Source organism: Salmo salar, chromosome ssa05 (genome assembly GCF_905237065.1).
Source record: "Salmo salar chromosome ssa05, Ssal_v3.1, whole genome shotgun sequence".
In the NCBI taxonomy this organism is placed as follows: Eukaryota; Metazoa; Chordata; class Actinopteri; order Salmoniformes; family Salmonidae; genus Salmo; species Salmo salar.
The window spans coordinates 87983861-88000406 of NC_059446.1; the positions used below are offsets into that span (position 1 = coordinate 87983861).

Consider the following 16546-nt stretch of genomic DNA (forward strand, 5'->3'; position numbering starts at 1 on the left):
GCGATTTCTGCATATTGCACCTTTAACCTTTATTTATCCAGGGAAGTCTAGGTTTATCCCCTATCAACACTGGTGTGGTTGTGTGTAAGATGAGAAGAGGTAACAGGGATCTGGTGGTGCAGAGCCCAGTGCTTTGTGCTGTTCCACTGAGAGGGAGCCAGCAGGGCGTAACAGGCTGAGAGGGAGCCAGTAGGGCGTAACAGGCTGAGAGGGAGCCAGTAGGGCGTAACAGTCTGAGAGGGAGCCAGTAGGGTGTAACAGGCTGAGAGGGAGCCAGTAGGGTGTAACAGTCTGAGAGGGAGCCAGTAGGGCGTAACAGTCTGAGAGGGAGCCAGTAGGGTGTAACAGGCTGAGAGGGAGCCAGTAGGGTGTAACAGGCTGAGAGGGAGCTGGTAGGGCGTAACAGGCTGAGAGGGAGCCGGTAGGGCGTAACAGGCTGAGAGGGAGCCGGTAGGGCGTAACAGGCTGAGAGGGAGCCGGTAGGGCGTAACAGGCTGAGAGGGAGCCAGTAGGGCGTAACAGGCTGAGAGGGAGCCGGTAGGGCGTAACAGGCTGAGAGGGAGCCGGTAGGGCGTAACAGGCTGAGAGGGAGCCGGTAGGGCGTAACAGGCTGAGAGGGAGCCGGTAGGGCGTAACAGGCTGAGAGGGAGCCGGTAGGGCGTAACAGGCTGAGAGGGAGCCGGTAGGGCGTAACAGGCTGAGAGGGAGCCGGTAGGGCGTAACAGGCTGAGAGGGAGCCGGTAGGGCGTAACAGGCTGAGAGGGAGCCGGTAGGGCGTAACAGGCTGAGAGGGAGCCGGTAGGGCGTAACAGGCTGAGAGGGAGCCGGTAGGGCGTAACAGGCTGAGAGGGAGCCGGTAGGGCGTAACAGGCTGAGAGGGAGCCGGTAGGGCGTAACAGGCTGAGAGGGAGCCGGTAGGGCGTAACAGGCTGAGAGGGAGCCGGTAGGGCGTAACAGGCTGAGAGGGAGCCGGTAGGGCGTAACAGGCTGAGAGGGAGCCGGTAGGGCGTAACAGGCTGAGAGGGAGCCGGTAGGGCGTAACAGGCTGAGAGGGAGCCGGTAGGGCGTAACAGGCTGAGAGGGAGCCGGTAGGGCGTAACAGGCTGAGAGGGAGCCGGTAGGGCGTAACAGGCTGAGAGGGGCTACAAAATAAGCACACACACCCTTCCTATTCATCCCTAGAGGGCCAACACTGGGAACACACGTGCACTCAACACATGTACACTTCCCAAGCAGACCAATCAGACAGCAGAGTCCTGGATAGACTTCAGCTCAGTTAGATACATTCAGGAGGGGAAAAAACATTCTGTTAAAATGGTGAATGATTCACACTGATGTGTTTCCACATATCTACAACAACAAGAAAACTCACCGTGCTTCAATTCATATTACATACTGCACTATCCTCTGTTAACCCTTTACACTGCTGGGAGTTGTCCTATATGAATAGAGCTGAATTGAAATGTTTCTTACAGAAGAAATATGAAAAACATACACAAGACCAGGGTAGCAATGAAAAGGAAACAGATTGAAGATTACCGGGACAACTATTAGACCAAAGTTCCCGGACACAACAGTTCACCTGACACAAGACTGAATCCAAACATTACACTGTTGATTCTATGTGTATTTTACATTTACTGTACTTTTCACTGCATTTGTTGATAACGAAATACTCTGGATACATTCAGTAACATGATACGAATATTCATGAACATGTTGGAGTAGGTGATAGATAAGACAAAACAACGACAAACCCAGACTGTGGGTTTGAGGGAGAGGACTAACTGGTGTCTACAGTACACACCTCTCCAGACTGTGGGTTTGAGGGAGAGGACTAACTGGTGTCTACACTACACACCTCTCCAGACTGTGGGTTTGAGGGAGAGGACTAACTGGTGTCTACAGTACACACCTCTCCAGACTGTGGGTTTGAGGGAGAGGACTAACTGGTGTCTACACTACACACCTCTCCAGACTGTGGGTTTGAGGGAGAGGACTAACTGGTGTCTACAGTACACACCTCTCCAGACTGTGGGTTTGAGGGAGAGGACTAACTGGTGTCTACAGTACACACCTCTCCAGACTGTGGGTTTGAGGGAGAGGACTAACTGGTGTCTACAGTACACACCTCTCCAGACTGTGGGTTTGAGGGAGAGGACTAACTGGTGTCTACAGTACACACCTCTCCAGACTGTGGGTTTGAGGGAGAGGACTAACTGGTGTCTACAGTACACACCTCTCCAGACTGTGGGTTTGAGGGAGAGGACTAACTGGTGTCTACAGTACACACCTCTCCAGACTGTGGGTTTGAGGGAGAGGACTAACTGGTGTCTACACTACACATCTCTCCAGACTGTGGGTTTGAGGGAGAGGACTAACTGGTGTCTACACTACACACCTCTCCAGACTGTGGGTTTGAGGGAGAGGACTAACTGGTGTCTACACTACACACCTCTCCAGACTGTGGGTTTGAGGGAGAGGACTAACTGGTGTCTACAGTACACACCTCTCCAGACTGTGGGTTTGAGGGAGAGGACTAACTGGTGTCTACAGTACACACCTCTCCAGACTGTGGGTTTGAGGGAGAGGACTAACTGGTGTCTACAGTACACACCTCTCCAGACTGTGGGTTTGAGGGAGAGGACTAACTGGTGTCTACACTACACACCTCTCCAGACTGTGGGTTTGAGGGAGAGGACTAACTGGTGTCTACACTACACACCTCTCCAGACTGTGGGTTTGAGGGAGAGGACTAACTGGTGTCTACACTACACACCTCTCCAGACTGTGGGTTTGAGGGAGAGGACTAACTGGTGTCTACAGTACACACCTCTCCAGACTGTGGGTTTGAGGGAGAGGACTAACTGGTGTCTACAGTACACACCTCTCCAGACTGTGGGTTTGAGGGAGAGGACTAACTGGTGTCTACACTACATACCTCTCCAAAGTGTGCACAGTTCCTCAGTCATTTCAAAGCACTTTTATGACTCAAAGATGAGTGTTCAATTATAAGGTGATTTTGAACTCTCCGGAGCTGTGGCCGTTGAGGAACTTTATTTTAATCTTTATTTTAACAGGGAAAACAGACTGAGACCTGGATCTCTTTTACGGCTGTGCCCTGTGTAAACATGTTGACATGTACAGTTCTAGGCATACAGACAAGAACATTTCAAACATACAAAACAAAGACACAATTCAACAGAAACAATCACAGACAACATCATATTGATCCTCCATAACATTTTTAAAATGGGCAAGGGACACCAGAGTGTCTAACTTAAGTTGGATCTGCAGTTTGTTCCATAAATAAGGTGCAAAGGAACTAAAGGCAGTCCTACCCAACTCTGTGGAGACCGCAGGAGTCTCTAATGTAATCCACATCTGTGATCTGGTTTTAAAATGTGTATATCTAGTGGAGATTAATGATGATATATATGGAGGTAGTTTTAAAAGAAGTGCTTTATAAATAAACAAGAGAGCATGTTGCTCTCGCCTCACAGATAGAGAGGCCCAATCCACATGTTGATATAGGATACAGTGATGAGTTTTGTAACTATCACCTGTGATAAACCTGAGTGCACAATGGTAAATAGCATCCAGTGGTTTTAATGTGTTTGCCGATGCATATAGATAATATCACCATCATCTAAAACGGACATAAAAGTAGCCTGCACAATTTGTTTTCTATTTACGGAGGACAGACAAGCCCTGTTTCTGTAAAGGAACCCTATCTTGAATTTGAGCTTTTTTCCCAATTCAGTAACATGTTTTTTAAAAGAAAGCCTATCATCTAAATATTTAAGAACAAGCAGACTTGTAGTTGTTTTGTTTGGAACACAACCCTGCATTCCCGCCATCACACTATTACTGTTATTGTTTTATGCAATCCAAAAACCTCCCATTATAAATCCCAATCTGGGTCTGGTGGGCAGCATTTGAAAGATTGTTCTATTACCAACATGATTAGCTGTTAGAAAATAGGATCTTACAGTGTTAGGCTTTCACAAGACAATTCAGAGAAACTGTCACGATCGCTGTCCTCGAACTCCCTGTCGTTAATAAGCAGCGTGCGGTAATTACACATCCTTTATTTAGAAGTGAAACCGAACAAAACATTAAACAGGATAAACAGAAACGTGACGTTCTGGGGCTGCTCCAAGGCAGCTACACAAAAACAAGATCCCACAACTCAAGGAGGGAAAAGGGCTGCCTAAGTATGGTTCCCAATCAGAGACAACGATAGACAGCTGCCTCTGATTGGAAACCATACCTGGCCAAAATATAGAAATAAAATACATAGAATGCCCACCCCATATCACACCCTGACCTAACTAAACAGAGAAAAACAGCTCTCTCAGGTCAGGGCGTGACAGAAACAGATGGTACTTTTGTTTGCGTATAGAAAGGAGTCCTGGGAGCATTCAGGAGAGTGTTCTGCGGCAACATTTTCTTCACAATGGACAAACATAGGTTCATTCTGTTCAGAACAACTCGGGGTATAACAACACATCATCTTGTAACTGTATATCTAACATAGTGATCATAAACGTTGATACTGTAAATGACATGAGTTTTATTATATGGAAATGTGAAGGACACATTTGGAAGGGTGTGTGGTTTGCTTGTATGACATCAAAGTGGTATTTATTATAATCCTCAACGTCTTTCAGAACACGTCGACTCCTCAGGATTTACAGCACTTCCCTCATTCACACAACAACAACATGTGTAAAAGTTGTCCAATCAGCAGGAGGGATGGGGACAACTTCCTGTCGCTTGAGGTGCTCAAGTTCAGAACGGCTGTCAGTCATAACCCACACAGAGCTGTGAGGAGTAGAGACTGAGCTCTGACTGGCTGTCGGTCATAACCCACACAGAGCTGTGAGGAGTAGAGACTGAGCTCTGACCTGTTGTCAGTCATAACCCACACAGAGCTGTGAGGAGTAGAGACTGAGCTCTGACTGGCTGTCAGTCATAACCCACACAGAGCTGTGAGGAGTAGAGACTGAGCTCTGACCTGCTGTCAGTCATAACCCACACAGAGCTGTGAGGAGTAGAGACTGAGCTCTGACCGGCTGTCAGTCATAACCCACACAGAGCTGTGAGGAGTAGAGACTGAGCTCTGACTGGCTGTCAGTCATAACCCACACAGAGCTGTGAGGAGTAGAGACTGAGCTCTGACTGGCTGTCAGTCATAACCCACACAGAGCTGTGAGGAGTAGAGACTGAGCTCTGACCTGCTGTCAGTCATAACCCACACAGAGCTGTGAGGAGTAGAGACTGAGCTCTGATGTCATTTATAGCATGTTACTCTACAGCCACTGGGTATACGGGATGAAGGGCTGTGAGTGGAAAGAGGTACCTTGTGCCAAGCTGGGCTGTATTGTGTTACCAGCTCTATCACAATAGACCTCCCCCCAACAAGTAGACAGTGTTTATCTGTAGACATTTTGATTGTGAATTTGGAGAAGGACTCTCTTAAGTAATCTGTATTTGAGACAGAAGATAGAAAGTGTTCTTCACTTTGTGTCTGTCCTGACCCACAGTTATGACATCGTCTGTCCTCTCCTCTGGCCCTGACCCACAGTTATGACATAGTCTGTCCTCTCCTCTGGCCCTGACCCACAGTTATGACATAGTCTGTCCTCTCCTCTGGCCCTGACCCACAGTTATGACATAGTCTGTCCTCTCCTCTGGCCCTGACCCACAGTTATGACATAGTCTGTCCTCTCCTCTGGCCTTGACCCACAGTTATGACATAGTCTGTCCTCTCCTCTGGCCCTGACCCACAGTTATGACATAGTCTGTCCTCTCCTCTGGCCCTGACCCACAGTTATGACATAGTCTGTCCTCTCCTCTGGCCCTGACCCACAGTTATGACATAGTCTGTCCTCTCCTCTGGCCCTGACCCACAGTTATGACATAGTCTGTCCTCTCCTCTGGCCCTGACCCACAGTTATGACATAGTCTGTCCTCTCCTCTGGCCCTGACCCACAGTTATGACATAGTCTGTCCTCTCCTCTGGCCCTGACCCACAGTTATGACATAGTCTGTCCTCTCCTCTGGCCTTGACCCACAGTTATGACATAGTCTGTCCTCTCCTCTGGCCCTGACCCACAGTTATGACATAGTCTGTCCTCTCTGGCCAGCCATGTTTTTTGATGGCGTTCTGTTTCAATTTCCAGGCTATGATCACTAATTCTGTATTTAGTTAATGATTTTCTATGTTTGGAGTCTTTTACACAGGTTAAGTATTCTCTCTCTCTCTAACATCAGAGCTGTCTCTCCCATCACCACAATGCTGTCGTGATGAGCCATGTTCACAAAGAAACATCCTGAGTCGTTATCATAATCAATTCTCACTGTGCTGCTGAAGTATCAATCAGCGATTCAGCATGAGGAATGAGATTTAATTAGACATCGTGACAGATAATATTGTCCATTTAATTAGACAAGGTGACAGATAATATTGTCCATTTAATTAGACAACGTGACAGATAATATTGTCCATTTAATTAGACAACGTGACAGTTAATATTGTCCATTTAATTAGACAACGTGACAGTTAATATTGTCCATTTAATTAGACAACGTGACAGTTAATACTGTCCATTTAATTAGACAACGTGACAGTTAATATTGTCCATTTAATTAGACAACGTGACAGTTAATATTGTCCATTTAATTAGACAACGTGACAGATAATATTGTCCATTTAATTAGACAACGTGACAGTTAATATTGTCCATTTAATTAGACAACGTGACAGATAATATTGTCCATTTAATTAGACAACGTGACAGTTAATATTGTCCATTTAATTAGACAACGTGACAGTTAATATTGTCCATTTAATTAGACAACGTGACAGTTAATATTGTCCATTTAATTAGACAACGTGACAGATAATATTGTCCATTTAATTAGACAACGTGACAGTTAATATTGTCCATTTAATTAGACAACGTGACAGATAATATTGTCCATTTAATTAGACAACGTGACAGATAATATTGTCCATTTAATTAGACAACGTGACAGTTAATATTGTCCATTTAATTAGACATCGTGACAGTTAATATTGTCCATTTAATTAGACAACGTGACAGTTAATATTGTCCATTTAATTAGACAACGTGACAGTTAATATTGTCCATTTAATTAGACAACGTGACAGATAATATTGTCCATTTAATTAGACAACGTGACAGTTAATATTGTCTCATAATATTGTCCATCAGTATTCCCTTTGTTTCCATTGTAGTGAATAATGAATTGTCTTTGTGGTGAAAATGGAGGAGAAGAGAAGTGTTTCTGCTGTGTTGGACTTGATTCAGTTTATATCAGGTGTTTATATCAGGTGTTTATATCAGGTGTTTATATCAGGTGTTTATATCAGGTGTTTATATCAGGTGTATTATATTGGTTTAATATCCTCTCACATTAATCAGCACCTGCTCTAGGGATCCTTTTATAATGGCTACGTTACGTGATGGATTCATCAAACCAGATTTGGTGAAAGGGGGAAAATTAGGTTTCATTTTGTTTCGGCGTTAGTAAGATGAGACTAAATCAGCTGTGGCGAAGCCCGCTAACCCTGTCAATCAACAGTAACACAGACAGACAGACAGACAGACAGACAGACAGACAGACACGGTGCAGTAGGAGATATGATGAAGGATCTCGGTCACCGGTCTCATTTTCCCAGATCAGTGGCTTGGAAGAGCAGATGATGTGTTTGAGGAATGTATTTTCCTTCAGTCATTCTTCATGTTTGGTTAGAGGTTACAGAGACAGGCTTTCTGGGACTGAGGCCCAACTGATCTGAACATTCAACCACTGTCTGTCGGTCCACACACACACACACACACACAAGGCTGTCTGTTCGGAAGCTGGACCCTCATTCATTTTGCTATGTCAGGCGGCATAAATATTTTGAAAAAGGTTTGATAGTGAGGATAATCTGTGGAGGTGGAGGTTTGATAGTGAGGATAATCTGTGGAGGTGGAGGTTTGATAGTGAGGATAATCTGTGGAGGTGGAGGTTTGATAGTGAGGATAATCTGTGGAGGTGGAGGTTTGATAGTGAGGATAATCTGTGGAGGTGGAGGTTTGACAGTGAGGATAATCTGCGGAGGTGGAGGTTTGACAGTGAGGATTATCTGTGGAGGTGGAAGTTTGATAGTGAGGATAATCTGTGGAGGTGGAGGTTTGACAGTGAGGATAATCTGTGGAGGTGGAGGTTTGATAGTGAGGATAATCTGTGGAGGTGGAGGTTTGACAGTGAGGATAATCTGTGGAGTGGAGGTTTGATAGTGAGGATAATCTGTGGAGGTGGAGGTTTGATAGTGAGGATAATCTGCGGAGGTGGAGGTTTGTCAGTGAGGATAATCGGAGGAGGTGGAGGTTTGATAGTGAGGATAATCGGTGGAGGTGGAGTGGGAGAGAGCGAGAGAGAGAGAGAGATTTGCAAGAAAAGTGGTGCAGAAACTGTCAGTAGTCACTGGGCTGGTTGCTCAGTGTTTTGAGAGCTGCAGGGTTTCCTTTATTATCATGCCCAGGAAGAGATGACAGCAGAGTCATATCCTGTAATATCCTGTTGTCCCAGTACAGAGCAGCAGTCTCTGGATCTCTGTCTGCTGTGTGTTGAGTCAAGCAGAGATGAGCTCATTTACCACGGGTCCTCAATGACTGGAGCTCAGTACCTAAAGATTTAGATTCATTGTCCTGTGACAGGCTGTATAAAAGCGTCTGTCTCTTTGTGGAAGTCACGTGTGTGCGATGATGCTTAGTCAGAGAAGGCCCCATGGCAGTAGCTAAAACAGGAACAACTCTGATTTGGGTTGCGTATAATGATTCTCATTCCCAACCTAATTATGGAACTGAATCACTCTGTGGAGGACAGGGAACTGAATCACTCTGTGGAGTCGAGGTCGACCGATTATGATTTTTCACCGCCGATGCCGATTATTGGAGGCCAAGATTATGATTTTTTATTTTGATTTTTTTATATATGTGTATATATATATATACACACACACACAGCTCTGAAGTGACAACGATACTGAAGAGTCTGCTTAGGAGACAAATACTCTCAACTGTTTGAATAATAAAAATAGAGTTTAAGTTACCTGTGATGAATGCTGAAAACAAAAACTGTAATTTCTATATGCAGGAAATCCTATTTTAATAATGGGCATGGTAAGAATTCACTACCAAAGTGTGAGTCACAATTCCCATGACACCTGAAAAGCGGTTCCTTCATTTATTCCATAGGATATTTTTAGATTAACTTAAAATAAGGTCTGTGTTTGGTTTAGGCTTACACCACCTTGACAATTTTATAACTGTGTAGATATCCATAGGATATAACTCTGATCAATATAAGCGAAGAATTTTTTTTTTGTAGAGTGGATTTATGAAAATATGTTGACAAACGTTAGTAAGATTTACACGGGTATCAAAACGCTGAGGCGGTTTAAGCACAAAACACAGACCTTATTTGAAGTAGATCAAGAGATTCTCTATGGAAGACATGAACGGGGTAAAATAACGAAGGAACCCCTTTCAAGTTCAGCCGCAAGTTATTACAGGAATTATGACGCGTTGACTATTTCTCTCTAAACCATATACCTTTGACTATTACGAGCCTGCTGCTGCCTACCACCGCTCAGTCAGACTGCTCTATCAAATATCAAATCATAGACTTAACTATAATATAATAAACCTTAGGTCATTAATATGTTCAAATCCCGAAACTATCATCTCGAAAACATTATTCTTTCAGTGACATACGGAACCGTTCCGTATTTTATCTAACGGGTGGCATCCATAAGTCTAAATATTCCTGTTACATCGCACAACCTACAATGTTATTTCATAGTTCCGTAAAATTCTGGCAAATTAGTTCGCAACGAGCCAGATTCTGTATACCCTGATTCTGCGTGCAACGAACGCAAGAGAACTGACACAATTTCACCTGGTTAATATTGCCTGCTAACCTGGATTTCTTTTAGCTAAATATGCAGGTTTAAAAATATATACCTCTGTGTATTGATTTTAAGAAAGGCGTTGATGTTTATGGTTAGGTACAGTCGTGCAACGATTGTGCTTTTTTCGCAAATGCGCTTTTGTTAAATCATCCCCCGTTTGGCGAAGTCTGCTGTCTTTGTTAGGAAGAAATAGTCTTCACAGTTCGCAACAAGCCAGGCAGCCCAAACTGCTGCATATACCCTGACTCTGTTTGCAAGAGAAGTGACACATTTTCCCTAGTTAAAAGAAATTCATGTTAGCAGGCAATATTAACTAAATATGCAGGTCTAAAAATATATACTTGTGTATTGATTTTAAGAAAGACATTGATGTTTATGGTTGGGTACACGTCGGAGCAAAGACAGTCCTTTTTCGCGAATGCGCACCGCATCGATTATATGCAAAGCAGGACAGGCTAGATAAACTAGTAATATCATCAACCATGTGTAGTTAACTAGTGTTTATGATTGATTAATTGTTTTTTTGTAAGATAAGTTTAATGCTAGCTAGCAACTTACCTTGGCAACGTAAAGCAGGTGGTTAGAGCGTTGGGCTAGTTAACGTAAGGTTGCATCCCCAAGCTGACAAGGTAAAAATCTGTCGTTCTGCCCCTGAACAAGGTAGTTAACCCACCGTTCCTAGGCCATCATTGTAAATAAGAATGTGTTCTTAACTGACTTGCCTAGTTAAATAAAGGTTTAAAAAATATATATATATAAAAATCGGCAAATCGGTGTCCAAAAATACCGATTACCGATTGTTATGAAAACTTGAAATCGGCCCTAATTAATCGGCTCTTTCGATCAATCGGTCGACCTCTACTGTGGAGGACAGGGAACTGAATCACTCTGTTGAGGACAGGGAACTGAATCAGGCAGATTATAGAGAAAATAAAATATTTTTCTGCATTCCAAATAGGTTGCCATTTCAACGCAGTAGTCCACTATATAGGAAATAGGGTTCCATTTCAACGCAGTAGTCCACTATATAGGAAATAGGGTTCCATTTCAACGCAGTAGTCCACTATATAGGAAATAGGGTTCCATTTCAACGCAGTAGTCCACTATATAGGAAATAGGGTTCCATTTGGAACACAGTAGTCCACTATATAGGAAATAGGGTTCCATTTGGAACACAGTAGTCCACTATATAGGAAATAGGGTTCCATTTGGAACACAGTAGTCCACTATATAGGAAATAGGGTTCCATTTCAACGCAGTAGTCCACTATATAGGAAATAGAGTTCCATTTCAACGCAGTAGTCCACTATATAGGAAATAGGGTTCCATTTCAACGCAGTAGTCCACTATATAGGAAATAGGGTTCCATTTGGAACACAGTAGTCCACTTTATAGGAAATAGGGTTCCATTTGGAACACAGTAGTCCACTATATAGGAAATAGGGTTCCATTTCAACGCAGTAGTCCACTATATAGGAAATAGGGTTCCATTTGGAACACAGTAGTCCACTTTATAGGAAATAGGGTTCCATTTCAACACAGTAGTCCACTATATAGGAAATAGGGTTCCATTTGGAACACAGTAGTCCACTTTATAGGAAATAGGGTTCCATTTGGAACACAGTAGTCCACTATATAGGAAATAGGGTTCCATTTGGAACACAGTAGTCCACTATATAGGAAATAGGGTTCCATTTGGAACACAGTAGTCCACTATATAGGAAATAGGGTTCCATTTGGAACACAGTAGTCCACTATATAGGAAATAGGGTTCCATTTCAACACAGTAGTCCACTATATAGGAAATAGGGTTCCATTTGGAACACAGACATGGTGATGTGTTGTAATGGTTTGGTTTAGAATCATAGATTTTTGTTGTAAGGATTCTTCCTGAGAGAGAGAGACTATTCCGGTATTTTTCCTATGTTTTAAGAATTGTACACAAAACCATGAGCAATTGGTGCTCTTTATTAAGAGAGAGAGAGAGAAAGAGAGAGAGAGATGAGGCCACAGCACACAGAGGTTGTCTCTCTGAATCTAGTCACGTCAGGGGGAGAGGAGACCCAGCAAGACGAGCCCGTCCCTCTATCTGTCTCTCTCTTCTCTCACTTTGGCTCTCTCATTCTCTCTCTCCCTCCATTCTTTTCCCCCTGTTCTCAGGCCCTGTGGGGTCACTCTAAATGTCCCTCAGCCAAAACAAATATCCGTCACTGTCCTCTTCTGCTGGAAGGAGGCCATCTTGCCCAGGCCTTGTTTTTAAACATGACATGGTAGAAAACTTTTCCTTTTGACTCGGCTGGTGACTGGTGTGTTCCCCCGTATCTTCCTCATTTTCCCCTTGGGGTTTTCCCCATCCTTCCCTGTTTCTGTTCTGTTCTATCAGACAAACTCTCTGTGAATGTCAAGTCAGGAATGTGCTTGTCTGTTAGTGTATTTATTCTCAACCTGTCACACATGTTCAGGAAGGTATTTTCGTCATGGTAACTTTTTGATACTTGTTGCTGCCTTGTAGTTGCTGTGTGATGTTCTACTCCTGCCTTGTAGTTGCTGTGTGATGTTCTACTCCTGCCTTGTAGTTGCTGTGTGATGTTCTACTCCTGCCTTGTAGTTGCTGTGTGATGTTCTACTCCTGCCTTGTAGTTGCTGTGTGATGTTCTACTCCTGCCTTGTAGTTGCTGTGTGATGATCTACTACTGCCTTGTAGTTGCTGTGTGATGATCTACTCCTGCCTTGTAGTTGCTGTGTGATGTTCTACTCCTGCCTTGTAGTTGCTGTGTGATGTTCTACTCCTGCCTTGTAGTTGCTGTGTGATGATCTACTCCTGCCTTGTAGTTGCTGTGTGATGTTCTACTGCTGCATTGTAGTTGCTGTGTGATGATCTACTCCTGCCTTGTAGTTGCTGTGTGATGTTCTACTTATTTGTTTATTATCTCTCTGTTTTTCTAGGCTCTTGCATCTCATCGGGCCTACCTCCTGACTGCACGCATCCCCAGCAAGGTAAGAACAGCCAGCTACAGCTCATAGTCCTGTCTCTTCTAGGTCAACTAGGAAACTACTCTGGCTGGTCACCTACAGCTCATAGTCCTGTCTCTTCTAGGTCAACTAGGAAACTACTCTGGTCACCTACAGCTCATAGTCCTGTCTCTTCTAGGTCAACTAGGAAACTACTCTGGTCACCTACAGCTCATAGTCCTGTCTCTTCTAGGTCAACTAGGAAACTACTCTGGTCACCTACAGCTCATAGTCCTGTCTCTTCTAGGTCAACTAGGAAACTACTCTGGTCACCTACAGCTCATAGGCCTGTCTCTTCTAGGTCAACTAGGAAACTACTCTGGTCACCTACAGCTCATAGGCCTGTCTCTTCTAGGTCAACTAGGAAACTACTCTGGTCACCTACAGCTCATAGGCCTGTCTCTTCTAGGTCAACTAGGAAACTACTCTGGCTGGTCACCTACAGCTCATAGGCCTGTCTCTTCTAGGTCAACTAGGAAACTACTCTGGCCACCTACAGCTCATAGGCCTGTCTCTTCTAGGTCAACTAGGAAACTACTCTGGTCACCTACAGCTCATAGTACTGTCTCTTCTAGGTCAACTAGGAAACTACTCTGGTCACCTACAGCTCATAGTCCTGTCTCTTCTAGGTCAACTAGGAAACTACTCTGGTCACCTACAGCTCATAGGCCTGTCTCTTCTAGGTCAACTAGGAAACTACTCTGGTCACCTACAGCTCATAGTCCTGTCTCTTCTAGGTCAACTAGGAAACTACTCTGGTCACCTACAGCTCATAGGCCTGTCTCTTCTAGGTCAACTAGGAAACTACTCTGGCTGGTCACCTACAGCTCATAGGCCTGTCTCTTCTAGGTCAACTAGGAAACTACTCTGGCTGGTCACCTACAGCTCATAGGCCTGTCTCTTCTAGGTCAACTAGGAAACTACTCTGCTGGTCACCTACAGCTCATAGGCCTGTCTCTTCTAGGTCAACTAGGAAACTACTCTGGTCACCTACAGCTCATAGTCCTGTCTCTTCTAGGTCAACTAGGAAACTACTCTGGTCACCTACAGCTCATAGTCCTGTCTCTTCTAGGTCAACTAGGAAACTACTTGGCTGGTCACCTACAGCTCATAGTCCTGTCTCTTCTAGGTCAACTAGGAAACTACTCTGGTCACCTACAGCTCATAGGCCTGTCTCTTCTAGGTCAACTAGGAAACTACTGCTGGTCACCTACAGCTCATAGGCCTGTCTCTTCTAGGTCAACTAGGAAACTACTCTGGCTGGTCACCTACAGCTCATAGGCCTGTCTCTTCTAGGTCAACTAGGAAACTACTCTGGTCACCTACAGCTCATAGGCCTGTCTCTTCTAGGTCAACTAGGAAACTACTCGCTGGTCACCTACAGCTCATAGGCCTGTCTCTTCTAGGTCAACTAGGAAACTACTCTGGTCACCTACAGCTCATAGTCCTGTCTCTTCTAGGTCAACTAGGAAACTACTCTGGTCACCTACAGCTCATAGGCCTGTCTCTTCTAGGTCAACTAGGAAACTACTCTGGCTGGTCACCTACAGCTCATAGTCCTGTCTCTTCTAGGTCAACTAGGAAACTACTCTGGTCACCTACAGCTCATAGGCCTGTCTCTTCTAGGTCAACTAGGAAACTACTCTGGTCACCTACAGCTCATAGGCCTGTCTCTTCTAGGTCAACTAGGAAACTACTCTGGTCACCTACAGCTCATAGGCCTGTCTCTTCTAGGTCAACTAGGAAACTACTCTGGTCACCTACAGCTCATAGGCCTGTCTCTTCTAGGTCAACTAGGAAACTACTCTGGCTGGTCACCTACAGCTCATAGGCCTGTCTCTTCTAGGTCAACTAGGAAACTACTTGCTGGTCACCTACAGCTCATAGTCCTGTCTCTTCTAGGTCAACTAGGAAACTACTCTGGTCACCTACAGCTCATAGGCCTGTCTCTTCTAGGTCAACTAGGAAACTACTCTGGTCACCTACAGCTCATAGTCCTGTCTCTTCTAGGTCAACTAGGAAACTACTCTGGTCACCTACAGCTCATAGGCCTGTCTCTTCTAGGTCAACTAGGAAACTACTCTGGTCACCTACAGCTCATAGGCCTGTCTCTTCTAGGTCAACTAGGAAACTACTCTGGCTGGTCACCTACAGCTCATAGTCCTGTCTCTTCTAGGTCAACTAGGAAACTACTCTGGTCACCTACAGCTCATAGGCCTGTCTCTTCTAGGTCAACTAGTAAACTACTCTGGCTGGTCACCTACAGCTCATAGGCCTGTCTCTTCTAGGTCAACTAGGAAACTACTCTGGTCACCTACAGCTCATAGGCCTGTCTCTTCTAGGTCAACTAGGAAACTACTCTGGTCACCTACAGCTCATAGGCCTGTCTCTTCTAGGTCAACTAGGAAACTACTCTGGCTGGTCACCTACAGCTCATAGTCCTGTCTCTTCTAGGTCAACTAGGAAACTACTCTGGCTGGCACACAGGCTGTACAAGAACAGCTTCCAATTTCAATATTTTTGAAATACTTTTTCAGTTGAGTTGATTGAGTGTGTGGTGGTTCTGACGGTGTTAATCAGGTAACAGACGGACAGACGGCTTCTTCTGACTCACTGCATCTCATTCGTTAGCTGATTGTGTTAATTCTTCAACTGTGTGCCTTGTTAAATAAATACATTAAAAATCACAGCCCGCTGGCCCTTAGTCACAGTCCACTGGACCTTGTTCACAGCCCACTGGCCCTTAGTCACAGTCCACTGGACCTTGTTCACAGTCCACTGGACCTTGTTCACAGTCCACTGGACCTTGTTCACAGTCCACTGGACCTTGTTCACAGTCCACTGGACCTTGTTCACAGTCCACTGGACCTTGTTCACAGTCCACTGGACCTTGTTCACAGTCCACTGGACCTTGTTCACAGTCCACTGGCCCTTAGTCACAGTCCACTGGCCCTTAGTCACAGTCCACTGGCCCTTAGTCACAGTCCACTGGCCCTTAGTCACAGTCCACTGGCCCTTGTTCACAGTCCACTGGCCCTTGTTCACAGTCCACTGGCTCTTGTTCACAGTCCACTGGCCCTTAGTCACAGTCCACTGGCCCTTAGTCACAGTCCACTGGCCCTTGTTCACAGTCCACTGGCCCTTGTTCACAGTCCACTGGACCTTGTTTTCATATGGAGCCACAACACAGTAATACAGTACAGATGTACCACGTTAACAGATGGTCTGTCAGCTGTGTGTCTATATCGGCTTACAGTGTCCCCTGTTCTGAAACACTAACCTTTTCCCTATAGACTGTTAGTGTACTACTTCTGGAGCTGTTCTGAAACACTAACCTTTTCCCTGTAGACTGTTAGTGTAATACTTCTGGAGCTGTTCTGAAACACTAACCTTTTCCCTGTAGACTGTTAGTGTAATACTTCTGGAGCTGTTCTGAAACACTAACCTTTTCCCTATAGACTGTTAGTGTAATACTTCGGAGCTGTTCTGAAACACTAACCTTTTCCCTATAGACTGTTAGTGTAATACTTCTGGAGCTGT

General features: G+C 44.7%; 1 protein-coding gene across 5 annotated transcripts in view; it reads left to right on the top strand.

Moving 5' to 3' along the window:
- Positions 1 to 16546, top strand: part of LOC106598556 (F-actin-uncapping protein LRRC16A) — a 294757-nt gene that overhangs the window by 45403 nt on the left and 232808 nt on the right. For all 5 annotated transcript variants that reach the window (XM_045719317.1, XM_045719314.1, XM_045719318.1 and 2 more), the window contains exon 3: positions 12941 to 12991. In XM_045719317.1, the coding sequence (XP_045575273.1) occupies positions 12941 to 12991 (51 nt within the window). The remainder of the gene's footprint in view (positions 1 to 12940; positions 12992 to 16546) is intronic.